Genomic DNA, 13,878 nt, shown 5'->3' with positions numbered 1-13,878 from the left:
TATCATGACAGAATGGCAATGCAGGGTAACCCACCACCCAATCCCTATTCTAAAGACAACAGATTTCAGTGTCAATGACTGTAAATGTGGTACCATTTTAAAGTTTTACATTAAATTAAATAATGACAAGTAAAAAACATATTGAGGAATGAAGAAAAAGCCAAACAGGATTCACATTTTAAAATTCTCAAAAAGTAAAAAAAAAAAAAAAAAAAAAAAGGGTTAAAAGAGTTGCCCTGGTGTTTCTCTTTAAAAAAATAGCAGGGCTTCCCTGGTGGCACAGTGGTTGAGAGTCCGCCTGCTGATGCAGGGCACGCGGGTTCGTGCCCTGGTCCGGGAGGATCCCGCATGCCGCGGAGCGGCTGGGCCCGTGAGCCATGGCCGCTGAGCCTGCGCGTCTGGAGCCTGTGCTCCGCAATGGGAGAGGCTGCAACAGTGAGAGGCACACGTACCGCAAAAAAACCAAAAAAACAAAAAAACAGATGCTCTTCTGTATGTAAGTTCCAAGAATGTAAGTCTTCCACAATATGCAGTGAATCACATCCTCACTTCCTACTATAAACCTCTCATGACAACTCTGATCCTATCTCCTGCGTTGCCGTGGAGGAGGGCATATGAGTGAATACTGTGTGCAACAGACAGGAAGCCAACGGGTAACCATTTTAAGGGAGCCACGACCAAGCTGGGGAATTCACAACCAATGGAAGGGGCTGTCCAGGACAGAGGAAGCCTGGAAGCAGGTTGGGGCCCTATGCTGGAAGGACGGTGTTTGGGTATATTGACTAAAACACATTATTAGAATGAATTTCACCTGTTTCTTTTTACTTTTTAAAAATATTGCTTTTAGAAAACATTAAATTGTATGTGTGGCTTGTGCTGTATTTCTATTGGACAGTGCTGAACTAGAAGGTTGAGTGAGTGGAAATGACACTGTAACCACCATGGATATGATGCTCTTGACCTTTGGTTCAGGTTGAACACTTGTCAGAAGTGTGCACATGGGGTTGGAGAGGCTGGGAATGAACACAGATGCCTGGCTCCGATACGACCCTTCCAGCTGTTTGGATGTAGCTGCCTCCACATCAGGAGAGCCTCAGGAGATAAGGTCATGTCTGAAGGGAGGCTGTTGTAGACCACGCTGTCCCTGTGCTGACCTGAAGTAAACTTACTCATGGCCTTGACCTCCACAGCTCACCCCATCAGACCTTCTGTTGCTGCTGACAAAGCCCTTCTAGAATACGAGTCATTTCTGGTGAACACATTTCTCCTAATGATCCAATGTCTAGCCACAGAAAAGGACTGTGAACTCAGGGTCTGGGAATGGGGTTGATCTGCCCTGCACATTGCCAGTTCCCAAGCGAGATGCAGTTAGCATGGCTGTTTTCCTCCCGCTGACAGGACTATAGTCTATGAACATGCCTGAATCATTTTTTAATTTTTGTGTCTGGGACAGATAAGAAATTTCCTCTTACCCAGAGCTCTGGAGGGGTCAAGCTGCAGGGGAGGGAAAAGGGATGCTGACCCAACTCTCGCCCCCTTGTTGTCCACAGTTCACGGGGGATGGCAGGCCTATCCTGGGGACGTCCTGTCCTACCTCGTCACGTCAGCAACACGGCTCCACTCAGGGAGCTGAGCGAAGGGGCTCTGAGTAGGAGTCCTTCCCAGGGGCTGGGGGACAGGCTGCAGTGTGGCTCCAGCTCCAGCTGCCCCTCTGGAGGTGCTGTTGGAAACCTCTAGAGGCCCGAGAGACTCTGGAGAAAGAAGGGAAAGTCCCCAACAGTCTCCAGGAGACACGCCACGTGCACAGGACAAAGCAAGTCAGAAGAAGCAATTAGAGAGACAGGACAGCACCAACCAGCGACGGTGCCAGGAAAGGAGAGTCTTATCTGTGTTTACACGCTGAGGAGGAGCCAGAGGAAAGAGACGGATGAGAGCAGAAGGGCAGGCACATTTCAGATGCGACGCAGGGCCTCCTGGTAACCACACAACCATCGGGCTTGCCCTGCGTCTCACCCCCATGCATCTGTGCGCCCTGAGCGCAAGAGCATTTATCCTGGGAAGAGGGTCCACTAGGCCCAAGCGTAGGCACCAAAAGGCAAGGGTAGTAAGCGTTCCTCACAGAGGCTCGGGTGCGGGAGTGCTTTCTAAGACTCTTGCTGGGGTGGGTCTTGAACAGACACAGTGAACAAGAAACTGCTGAGGTCAACTCAGCATGCAAGGCAATTCAAGACAAGCTGTGTCAGAGGAGGACCAGAGGTTACTTCTACCAACTAAATCACCGCAAAACTGGTCTGTAGCTGGATATCCAAATTAGAGGTTCAGGGAGTAACTTACATTGTTGGCATTTCCTTTCAATTGTCCTTAATCTACTGCTTTAAATGACAAGAGGTGCCTTCTCGCACTAAGATTTTGACATTTTGCAACTCTGAAGAACTTCTTAAAGTTGCAAGTACCCATGCTTGTCAAGACGACCTACGTTAAATCTATTTTTCAGGCCTTATTTCCAAAGCAAACACACAGTTAACAAACGTATTAAAGACGTCTGCATTTAATGTTTATTGTTATACTATTTCTTGCATGTTTAAGGCCTTACTCTTAAGTACTATTATGGAACACTATCTGAGGAGTTTGCTTTTTTAATATGAGATGCAAATATGAACTTTATAAAATTATAAAATAGAAATTATTTTCATTCCTAAGAATGAAAGCCTATAACTAAAACATGACTTCTTATTTAAAAAAAAGGAGTAATAAAAATAAAGACATAAATACCTCATAGATCTGCAACTGTTCTGTTGTAGACATTCATCACTCATTTTGAGGGGAGGGGAAATATTGCAAAAGAATATTGCTAAAATACATGCAAAAATATATGTGTATACACACACACACACACACACATATATACATATGCTCAAACCCTTATATTTAGAAGCAACCTTTCTTAGGTGAAAAGGTCTCAGTCAAAACAGCAACAAACAAATAAATAAAAGGATTCAGGTAAGACTGAGGAGAAAGGTCTCAGTGGAGAATATGATACAGAAGCATGCAATTGGGGACCACACAGGGAACGACCAGGGCACACGGGTGGGGCCTCACCCTACAGTTGAGCAGCGTGTACAGCACGTGATCAGGGGTGGTCTGCGCCCTCCACTGCAGGACCTCCGAGAGGAACAGGAACTGGAACAGAGCACAGCCATTAGGTCTAGACTGTCCTGGGGGGTTGGGCTGGCCTCAACATCTATAAGTTTAGTCTGTCTGGGTGCTTTTAAGGTGGCTTAAGACAGCGAGAGGATAATCCCATATAAATATAATTGACAGAATAAGCAGGTGCTCACAGTGCTTTCCTGACAGTGATTTGGAATTCACTGTGCTTGATTCAGACCCAGGAGTCAGAGGGCTGGTGCCATGCCACCATGAGGGAAGTTTTCTGAACCTGCCCAAGGATGGGAAGACTCTATTCCCCTTATAGACAGAGTAGCTGACACAGAAAAATCCTGTCTCCTGGGGCTTCCAGAAGATGCAGCAGTGATTTCTGGGGGTTGCGATGACAGAATCAGAGCTACCCTGTTTCAAAAATGGGCTCTCTTAAATTTGTTGCATTTACAATGGCCATCCCTGAAGTCATTCAATAGCTCTGCAGATCACACAGGTGACACATACCCACTGACTCAGTCTGTAGTAACAAGGACGGCCCTGTTTAATGTCAGGACACAGCACTAGTGTCAGGATACAGGAAATGCCCACATCTTCACCTTAATCCATTTTATGATGGAAATGTACTGTGAGGGGGGGAACATGGTGATCAGGTGCTTTCAGTGAATGTGTTATTACATGTTACCAAATTAGCAATATCTTAAATGGTTGATTTTGTCACATTTCCTGGGAGCCCATTTAGAGTGGGACCACCTTTTGGTGAATCATGAGAGTTCTCAAGGCTGAATGTTCTAATGGGGACTTGTAGCTATGCGTGACAAACTGTGTGTCTGATGTTTAAGTGGAGTGGGGCCCAAGGATTCCTCCTACAGCTCCCAAGGCTGCTTTAAGAATGTGTGGCTCCCAAACCTGGGTTTTGCATTGACGTTTTCTTGAATTCCAACAATCAAAGGACTGAAGCCTCACTGTAAGGTGGCTGTGAGGCAGTGTGAGTGTCAAATCAGGGCTGGAGGGAGAACCAGAACAAGTGCTTAGGGGATGCTAGGACACGACAGGGATTGCAGACACTGGCCTCAGGCCTACTAGTCATGGGACTGCATCACCTACCCACGCAGTCCTACAACACTGCACCCTCAGCAAACACGTTTTCCTTATAAAATTACACTGACATCTCTTGCAGGACCAAGAGGGCAGGTAGGAAGAAAGGTCATCAATGGTAGATACTGGGCTGCCAGAGAGGGCAAGTGAGAGTTGGTGACGCCTGTGATACAGCATCTGGGCAGGAGTGGAGAGGAGCCCAGGCAGATGTCTGACCCTCTGCTCTCACCTTCCGGGCCTGGTCGTTGTCTTCTATCTGGCCCAGGTCTCTGCCGCTGGCCTGTGCGATCCTTTTCCCAGACACCAGGTTCCCCACCATCACAGAGGCAGGGCCGATCTCTGCAAAGAAGCAGTGGCACACACGTGAGGAAAACACGAGTGAAGTTCCTGAGAACATGACTTCTCACTTTGGGAAGAAGCTTACTCTGGGGAAATCCTTTCAAAGACGTAGCTTTGAAAAATAATTAGAACAGGATTTCAAGTAAGTTACTACCATGAAAATGACAGCAAATATGAACAAGCCTCAAGTAAGGGTAAACAGAAATAATGCTTTCACCAAATTCCCGTAAGTGTTCTCCCAGGCCGCTGCCTTTGTTCTCCAGTTAGGGAGATGCTGACATCTATTCATTTAGTATTTGTTAAAAAACAAACAAACAAACAATAGTTTTTTGAAGACAGAGTTATATAACCTCCAATATTTAAAAAGAATGGATGAGATAACCAGGTACCATTAGAGAATCCTTTCCTTACAATTGCCAATCACATGAAGCTGCATTTTCTGTGCTGCATGTAAGAGCAGTGCGGATCCTGGTACCCACCGTGTGCGCCCTGAGGAGGAAGGCGCCCAACTTGGCTCTCAGAGCCTGTTCACTGGGCCACGCGTCCCTGTCATGGGTTCCTAGATGTCTGACAGGTGTCTGAGCCCTGCAGCAGTCATGCATCTGTCAATGATCCCTCATCATAAATGTCTGTCCTAAATTCTGCTGTCACAAACTGCGTCTCCAACACCTGGGCCCACTGGCCACCGGGTCGAGGCATCTGATGATGGACCAAGGTTAAAGGTGGGAGAAGGAGGTTGGGACAGTGAGTGAGGACACCCCGGGGAGCCGAGACACTCCTGTCGATTCCGTAAGAACACGGCACGAGCCACGCTGTGTCAATCCAGGTGCTGCTGCTTGCATAGAGGGGCAAAGTCGGCGAGCCTGGGACCTGCTTTCCTCCTGCAGTATCAGCGTCCTCACCTGAATCTGGAGAGACTGCTCACCCCCATCTCATCAAGCTCACTTCTGGGGGTGGCCTGGGGGCGGGCTGGTTCCTATATCTACTGCCAACTGTGCTGCGCCCAGTGCTCACCAGCCACCACTAGCTGACTCGCCAGGAACTCTGCCCCTGCTGCTACTCTTCATCGGTGGAGTGAAAAATTGTCAGGGCTGGGTCTGTCTCTCCTACACTCTGGACCCACAGCCTTAGGCAGTTCCTGAACCCCTCTGTGGTACAATTTCCTCATTTCCTTGTAAAATGGAGATAAGAGGACGAAATCCATGAGGATGAAATGAGTTAATACATGTAACGTGTGGACAAGCAGCCTGACTGTGCCAGGCACTGTTGGTCGTCGTCCTAATAGCCCAGCCCGAGCTCATCCTGGCTGCCTCCGAGGTCTGTCTGCACATCAAGCCTGGTGGCCTGGGGACCTTCCATCACTACACTGGCAGAAGAGTTGACTCCTCATCACCATATTCTTGAAATGAATTTGTTTTCACTGGTAACTGCGTGCAGCCTTAAAGAGTATGATCAATTTGCTGCTAGGAGGATCAAGTCAGATAGCAGATAATTACGTGTTCCCCAAATTGCAAAGCAGCAGACAAATGTTTACCATCATGACAACGTCACGAGTAGATCTGTACGATTCCTCACAGGCTTCCAGCTGTTGTGACTCATGAAACAGGTATGGAAGCCTTATTCTAATTTGTGCAACAGGAAGCTGTGACCCTGAGAGGTTCTCTGTCAAAGGCCACCCAGGAGGTTTGAAAACCGCCAAGAAGGCTAGGCTCAGGCACCGCCAACACCTCTCCATCTAAGTGGTCTACACCCCCTGCTGCCTGGACTCTGCTGCATTCTATCCCATGCTTGGTAGAAAGACACCGCTTAGGGGGAGGCTGACTTGCCTGGGAGTGTGTGATGGGAGACGGGAGGGGAGGGAGGCTGAGAACCGTGGTCAGCGTGGCCCCCACCCAGCTCCAGGGCCACCCCGGGCCCGCACGGCCCTCCAGATGTACCTGGTTGCTTCTGCCGAGGCTTGGGCAGGTTTGTGACGCACGTGTGGGGGCACATCAGGACATTGCAGGGGTGAAGTGAGCCCTCCAGGAAAAGCTGCTTCGTTTCTGACAAATGGATGCCACCAAGTGGGGTTTTGGGGAGGGTGTTTGCTGGAACCAATGCCAGACAATAAACCCCAACTTGATGTATACTGTCGATTGCCTGGAAGGTTGTGAGAGAGGGAACCATTAAAATAGGTATCGTGAGCAGGCATGGAGCAAATACTCAGACTGTGCAAATCACAACACATAGAAGCAGGTGCAGCACCCATGATGCTCCTGGCATGGAGACGCTGAGGTCAGAGGAGGGCAGGTTCGCCAAACTGAGCAGAATACAGTTTTCATAGCACTTGTGGGACACCACACACACAAGAACACACACTGGGAGAAAAGAAAGCACGCTTTCAAGGTCATAAGCAAAAGGTCCTGCTGCGACCTCCACAAGCGAGCGGGAGCCAGTTCTGCAAACCTCTGAACCCTAAGCCTGGTCTGTTTAGCTCCTTCCCTAGAAGGCAACTGTAAGTTTCATGGCTGATGCAATCTCTGGTCAAAAGGAGGGATGATCAGAGAGCACAATGGTGCAGGGAAGCTGATGTGAGCCCAGGAGAGGGGCTCGGGGCAGGAGCGAGCTACCTGCAGCACCCTGCTCATCCACTGGAAGCTGTCCTCCTCCGTGGAGTCCGGCCTCTGCTCAGCCACGATCACGATCCTCTCGTCGTGCAGGACGGTCACCGAAAACACGGCTATTCTGTGGGGACAGACAGGAAATCATGGTGATCACGTGCTGGAGAGGCTCACGAAGGGATTGGCCCTGCCATAAAGTGCTTCGCAGCTGTTACGACTGCAGAGCTCAGGGGTTCCCAGTGCCAACTACCACCTTGAAGGGAAATTGCAGCTTCCAACTCCCAGGTGCTCACCCACTGAAGTGCGGCTTTGGGGGAGAAGCCTGGCAAAGCCAGAGGGCAGAACCACCACACTTCCTGTGGAGGTAGCCCATGGCTTTGGGTGATGGGCCTCATGCCTCGGGACAGAGGAGTCAAGCGCAGGTATCAGAACTGCTGAAATTTACTGAGCCGTGCTACTTGCATCTTAAGTTTGCACCTGTGAAGCTATATTCTCCCAATCAGCAGAAATTTGCCATTTGGGAGCTAATGGTTTTCTGCTAGCTGCGTCTGCCTCTCACGGGAAGCACAAAATGTGGCGAATGGCCCTCCAGGGTGCTCTGTGCACGAAGGTGGCTCGGCTACCCCCAACCCCAAGCTCGGCTTCCTCCTGCTCCCACTAGCTCGGCAACTCAGGGTGAGATCCAAAGCAGCTGACTTCCTCCAAATCACCAAAACCTCAGGAGCCGTGGTCAGCGATACAGTGTCAGTTGTGTGCCAAGCTGGGGTTGGGGGCACCACCGGGAAGAAACCCATGGGAGCCAGTTTCCAGGCAGTTTGTGGCTCAACTGTTACCTCTGGGTGAATGAGCTGCAGCAAGATAAATGCTTGGCTCTTTTCTCTGTGTAGTTACTTATTAAAAGTAAGATTTTCAAATGGACATTCTTATTTAACTTGGAAGAGAATTTAGTGAAAGTATATTTATGGGGCTCAGAAAAGTTTCATAAAATTGGACATTCAGAACTACATGGAATCTCAGAAGTAACAGAGTCCAGTGGCTTCATTTTACAGAGGAGGACACCAACTTCCGTTAGTTTAAGCAATTTTTTGCAGTTCTACACAGAAAGTGTAGTCTGCGGAGAACTGTGCCAACCACAGAGGGCGCTCACCTTCCCCTGTACACGAACTTCATGGGCTCCACGGCCAGTGCTGTGGCCACGATGTCATCGGCGTTGTGTCTGCGCCCACTGACCACCATGAGCCCGTCCATCTTGCCCACCACGAACACGAGGCCCCCAGGGCCGACGAAGCCCAGCAGGCCCGTCCTCACGAAGGGGTACTCGCTGACAGGGGCCCCCGAGCTTGTCACCGGGAACACCTGGGGACAAGGAGTTCTGAGTGCCCAGCAGGGCCCGGCCTCCACCCTCATCCTTGGAGCCCACTGGTCCTGCTTCCCCCCAGCTGCGTCTCCTCACCTGACCCTGGCTGGAGAAGCCCAGGTCCGCATAGCTGCTGTGAGCGCCAGCCTGCGGGCACCTCCCCTCCCTCCCCAGCTCTCACAGCTTGTCCCACCGGCCCATGCGCAGGGGCCTCTGAAGAGGCCTGCCACAGTCTAACAAACACTAATTCATCCTTCTGCTTATAAAACCACAGCATAAAAATGGTAAGTGGAGAAGCAAGGTGCATTTTAAATAACAGCTGTCAGTTGTAAAGTAATCCCTGTTCATTAAAATGCTATTTTTCCTTATTGGAAATACACTCAAAAGAAAAATACAGAGGAAGCAAGCCCCACCACGAGTTCAAACTCGACCCCTAGTTTCCTCAACCCACCGGACAGATAAGTCGGAAAGAAAAGGAGATAAGTTTTATTTAGACTGTGTTTGGCTCAGTTTCAGGGGCACTTAGAAACCTGAATCTACATTCAGCAAAGCTGCCTGTACAAGGCACCACATCACATGTGTTCACATCTGAAGTTCTACATGTTAATAAATTTATCCCTAAACAACTCATATTTGCTGACATACAACTTAGTCAAAGTGTGTTCCTTCTAAGGTCAGGCACACTTGGTGAAATGATACGAATTCTGAGAATGCTGGGTTTACTGGGCAGTGTGTGCATGTGTGTGCTAACTGCATGCCACACCCGTGTGCACACGGCACGGACACACACTCATGTGGTAGAGGTAGATGTGCAGTGTGCATGTCTGGCCGAGGCTGACAGGCCCCAAGGGGGCCACTGCTCCCTCCCCCAGCACGGCCGTGCACACTCTCCAGCCCCCACCTGTCAGCTGCTGCTCTTCCTAAACGGGTGAGAACGGCAATGAAAAAAAAGGCCCCCTTTAAAAAAACTGTACTTGCTCTTTCTCCACTCTGGTTATGAGGTGAAAACAATGCTGCTAAGCCAAATTTATTGAAAACTATAAAAAAAACGGCAGGAGAAAGTGCAACCATTTTAATTACTATGAATACGTTCTATTGAGAAATTACCATCTTCTCTTTCACGTCTATTCCACGCACCTGACAATGGCTGTCTGACGGGGCTCACCTCCCACCTACCTCGAAAGTGTTCTTGGTCATACCCGAGAGGCCGTAGTAGGATGTGCCCGTGGCAACTGCGCACATGCAGAGCTCCCCGACTTCGTCCGTCCTGCACAGCTGGGGAACCCCGTCCGGCTTCACCGAACACATGATGGCTGAACGCAAAACGAAGCACAGTGACATTAGAGAGGGAGGGAGGGAGGGACGGAGGGAGTCAGAGAGAAGAAATGAATGAATATGAGAAAGAGCACAAACGAGCGGAAGCAGCGTCTGCAGCAAAACCACAGGTGAAAGCGAGCAGGTCCTCACAGTCCCTGAGGCAAGTGAGTTTCCATGTTGCACCAAAACCTCACATTTTATAGTTGTGACATCAGTAAATAATTCCAATTGCTTTAATTTTAGTGTGTAAATGGCATTTAAAGGGAGTAACCGTTTCTGCCATCCAGACATGAGGACGACACTTAGAACAAGCCTAAGTGTCACTGCCGCATGCTGAGCGTCATCGGCCAGCCCACACAGTCTCCAAGATGCAGCCTGAGCCCTGAAACCAACGAGCGTGAGACACTTGCTCAACAGCCTCTCAGGCTTTTCTAAACAGACCGCCTCCCCCGTCCCATGGGAATCTCAATCTTTGACCTCAGATTCCCCGTCAAGGTGTGCCCTTCAGGGAAGGCTGGTAGATGCTAATTTTCCTGTTTGCAGAGAGCCAGCGATCAGGGCTGAAGCTGGTGTTTCAGGGAGGTGGTGGGTGCACCGAGTGACAGCTGAGCTGGGCAGAAAGAGTCATAAGGCTGCCACTCACCCCCAGGTTGGTGTTAGGTGACAGGAAGTGCTGTGTCTAAAAACAGAGCCACTCAAAACGCGGGAAGATGTTCAGCTCACTCATGGTAAGAAAAGTTCAAATTAAAATGACACCAAAGTATTCTTTGCCCCTCAAACTGGTAAAAATTAGAAAGTCTGAAAATACACTGGGCATGAGGGAGTGGAGAAAGAGGGGCGTCCCCCACTAGCAGCAGGAATATCAGTCCTTATGACCCTTCTGAAGGACAGCCTCATCAGAGTCACTTGGGTGTGTGCCCTTCACACTGCGCATTTCTAGAACTCTCCCTGTTAGCTCTTCCTCACACCTCTGCAGGCTGGAGCACAGAGGAGTTACTGTATCAACCACACTGCAGGGGCAAAAAGTGGAAAATCGCCCAATGGGAAGGGTTTGGATAAACTATTATGTGTTCAAACACCATAACGCTCCTCAGCCTGGAAGGGAATGTGTGAGCTCTTCACGTGCTGCTAACAAACGAGCTTCGAGATTCAAGATACGAGCAGGCACGAAGGGCTCTATTGTTACATGAAATTTTAAAAAAACAGGAAAAAGAATTATGCCTGTGTGTGTGTGTGTGTGTGTGTGTTGCCTGCATGTCTCCACTGTGGTTGCCTCCAGTGCCTGGAAAGGAGGCTTTTCACTGTACAGTTTTCTCATCTTTTGCGGTTGGAACCATGGGGAGTTTATTTATTTGAAAAAGCAAGAAAGGAATGGAGCCAGGAGGCTTGGCTGAAGCTGCAGCTGAGCTGAGCACGTGCCTGGCTTTGGGGTTAGGTTGTATGTGGATGCAACCGCCCCTGATGAGGCGAGACAACACCCGTGTGCATGGAGGCTCATCAGGAGAAGGTCCAGACTCTGGAGGAACTGCCCCAGGAAAGGGGGCCCACTCCCCGGGGACGCCATGTGAAGAGTGTGGAGAGGCAGGGCCAGGGAGGGAGCCCTACAAATCAGACCGGGGCTCCCTCCTGCCAGCAGAGCCGTTCCTGCTGCACTCCCTGGGGCCCCTGTGAGGCCTCAGGAGGTGTCCCAGCACAGGGCAGGGGTGGAGAGGCAAGAGGGCTTCATCAAGGCAGGTCCTTCTGCTGGGAGCTTGTCTGTATGCAACGCGGAAATGATTTCTGTGACTTAAACAAGGGCTCTTGTGCTGCAGGCAAGCTTCCATAAGGGTTTGGCCCCCAGTGCACCAGGACAACCAGCAGGAAGCTGACCTTTGTACGGGGAGAAGTTGCCCAGGTGCTGCTGGGGGTGCAGAGCAGCCCCGGGTGCCTCCTGGGGTCCCAGGGCGCATGTGACATAGAGGCCTTTCCTCAGCTTCATGAACATTTTGGGTTTTCTTTTATCAGGAGAGGCCGTGTTACCGCACCTCCTGGGCTGAAGCTTGGCGAACACGGGACCAGACTGGAGGTCAGGCCGAGGTGGGCATGCTCACAGCCGGGGACAGGGATGCCAGCCAGGGCAGCACTGGCAGCTGGTCCCTGGCTGGGCTTTGACTCTGCGCCTGTACCCGCGCTCACCTCCAGGCATCACGAGGCCGACGTCCTGCACGGTGAGTACAGACAGCTTTTCCTCCGAGTCCACCCGGATGACCCCATAGGTCAGCCCGTGCATGGAGAGGACGCCACGGCCTGGGGGCTGGTTGCTGTCATCTGTGGGCCTGTAATGGCAGTTTGTGTCTAGTTAGAAGCACGTCAGCTGTCTGAACACAGATATGCATGTAAATGTGCTGCATGCACACCAAGGTTGCACCTTTGGGCCCTGAAGGCCTCTGAAGGCAGGTGTGGCTGCCACACGTCCCTGTGCTCTTCTCAGCACCTGTTTTCTCTGTTCAGGAGACACCAATGTCTGCTCCTTCTACTTCTGGGCTCCTGAGAAGTGTAGAGACGCCGAGGGACTCCTGTGTCCCCCTGCCCTCCCCTTACATGTGTCCACCAGAGACCGACCAACTCCTTTTCACACCCACTCCTCTCTCCACAAGGTTGGATTTCCCAGGTTTGAAAACGGCTAAGAAGGGAGAGTCACGTCTCCAAGAAGGACGATGACAGGAGTGAGCAGAAATGCTAGACCGCCTGTGTGGCCTCCAGGCCAGACGTGCACTGTGTGGGCACAGGCTCAGTACTTGTAAAAATCGGCAATTATTTGGATGAGAGACGACATATAAAGTGCTTGATGGCTGGGGGAAAGTACAGCTTCACCACATCCACGGTCTGCCTTCGCCACCGTCCAGGGGCTCTGAGGCTGCCCCGGCCTCACCTCTGCTCTTGTTCTCCCTGCTTCCACGCAGCATCCAGCCCTGCTCTCCCTCCAAACCCCAGCCCACTCCGTCCGGGGCCCTGGACTCCTTCTTGCCTCTGGTAGACGGCCTCGTGGCCCTCTCCCTCACTGTCCTCCAGGGTGGTCCCATCTCCATAGCAGGTACCATCTAACTATCTGTCCACACCTCCTCCAGGAGGGCAGGAGGGTTTTCTTTTAGTCACCGCAGAGCCCCCACCCCTGTAGTAGTGTACAGCAATAAACGTCTGCTGACTAGATCAGGGAACAAATAAATTAAAACATTTCCAAGATCATGGATTTTATCCCTGCAAGCTAAAGATTCTTCAATGTAAGCAAAGTGAGAGAGTGCAGTTTAGGTAAACATCACATTTGTTTCTCTAATTTTCCATATACAAATGCTTAAGGTAGTTTTAGGATCTAAAATATGGACTATAAATAGAAGTTTGGGGCTTTCCTGGTGGCGCAGTGGTTGAGAGTCCGCCTGCCGATGCAGGGGACATGGGTTCGTGCCCTGGTCCAGGAAGATCCCACATGCCGTGGAGCGGCTGGGCCCGTGAGCCACGGCCGCTGAGCCTGCCCGTCCGGAGCCTGTGCTCCGCAACAGGAGAGGCCACAACAGTGAGAGGCCCGCGTACCACAAAAAAAAAAAAAAAAGAAGTTTGCTATACGGCCTTAAAGTATCATCAAAGTTTATAATGAAACTAAAACCATAAATGGGGAAGCACAGAAGTTAAAATTTGCAAAAAGAGATCTAATTTGAATCAAGTAACTGGTGTATTTAAAAAAGAAGCATATGTTATATGTCAATTATATCTCAATTTAAAAAAATAAAGAAGAGTCTGAAAATCAAACTATTCCATCTGTAACAATCAAAAAGAGTAGTGCTAAAAGGATATAAAAGGAAAGTCGCCCAAATAATAAGACCCACATGAAACCACCTGGAAATGAGCCCCAAACACTGGAATTGACATTGATCTCCTGGCTTTTTTCTTTTCCAAAGATCCTAACAAACCAACACTTCAAAATGAAAGACAGAGGAGTCCTGCAGGAACCCTCTGCGGCCAGGGCTCCCTCACCCT

The 13,878-nt window shown here is 50.1% G+C and overlaps 1 protein-coding gene across 2 annotated transcripts in view; it reads right to left on the bottom strand.

Moving 5' to 3' along the window:
- DIP2C (disco interacting protein 2 homolog C) overlaps positions 1-13,878 on the bottom strand; it is a 361,724-nt gene that overhangs the window by 63,853 nt on the left and 283,993 nt on the right. For both annotated transcript variants that reach the window (XM_079698959.1, XM_079698960.1), the window contains 7 exons: positions 12,043-12,182; positions 9,727-9,863; positions 8,341-8,549; positions 7,203-7,317; positions 6,531-6,732; positions 4,484-4,593; positions 3,100-3,180 (listed from right to left, as the gene is read on the bottom strand). In XM_079698959.1, coding sequence (XP_079555085.1) covers positions 3,100-3,180; positions 4,484-4,593; positions 6,531-6,732; positions 7,203-7,317; positions 8,341-8,549; positions 9,727-9,863; positions 12,043-12,182 — 994 coding nt within the window. The remainder of the gene's footprint in view (positions 1-3,099; positions 3,181-4,483; positions 4,594-6,530; positions 6,733-7,202; positions 7,318-8,340; positions 8,550-9,726; positions 9,864-12,042; positions 12,183-13,878) is intronic.

This window comes from Hyperoodon ampullatus (genome assembly GCF_949752795.1).
Source record: "Hyperoodon ampullatus genome assembly, chromosome: 3".
Classification (NCBI taxonomy): domain Eukaryota; kingdom Metazoa; phylum Chordata; class Mammalia; order Artiodactyla; family Ziphiidae; genus Hyperoodon; species Hyperoodon ampullatus.
This window is presented reverse-complemented; position numbering and strand designations above follow the sequence as displayed.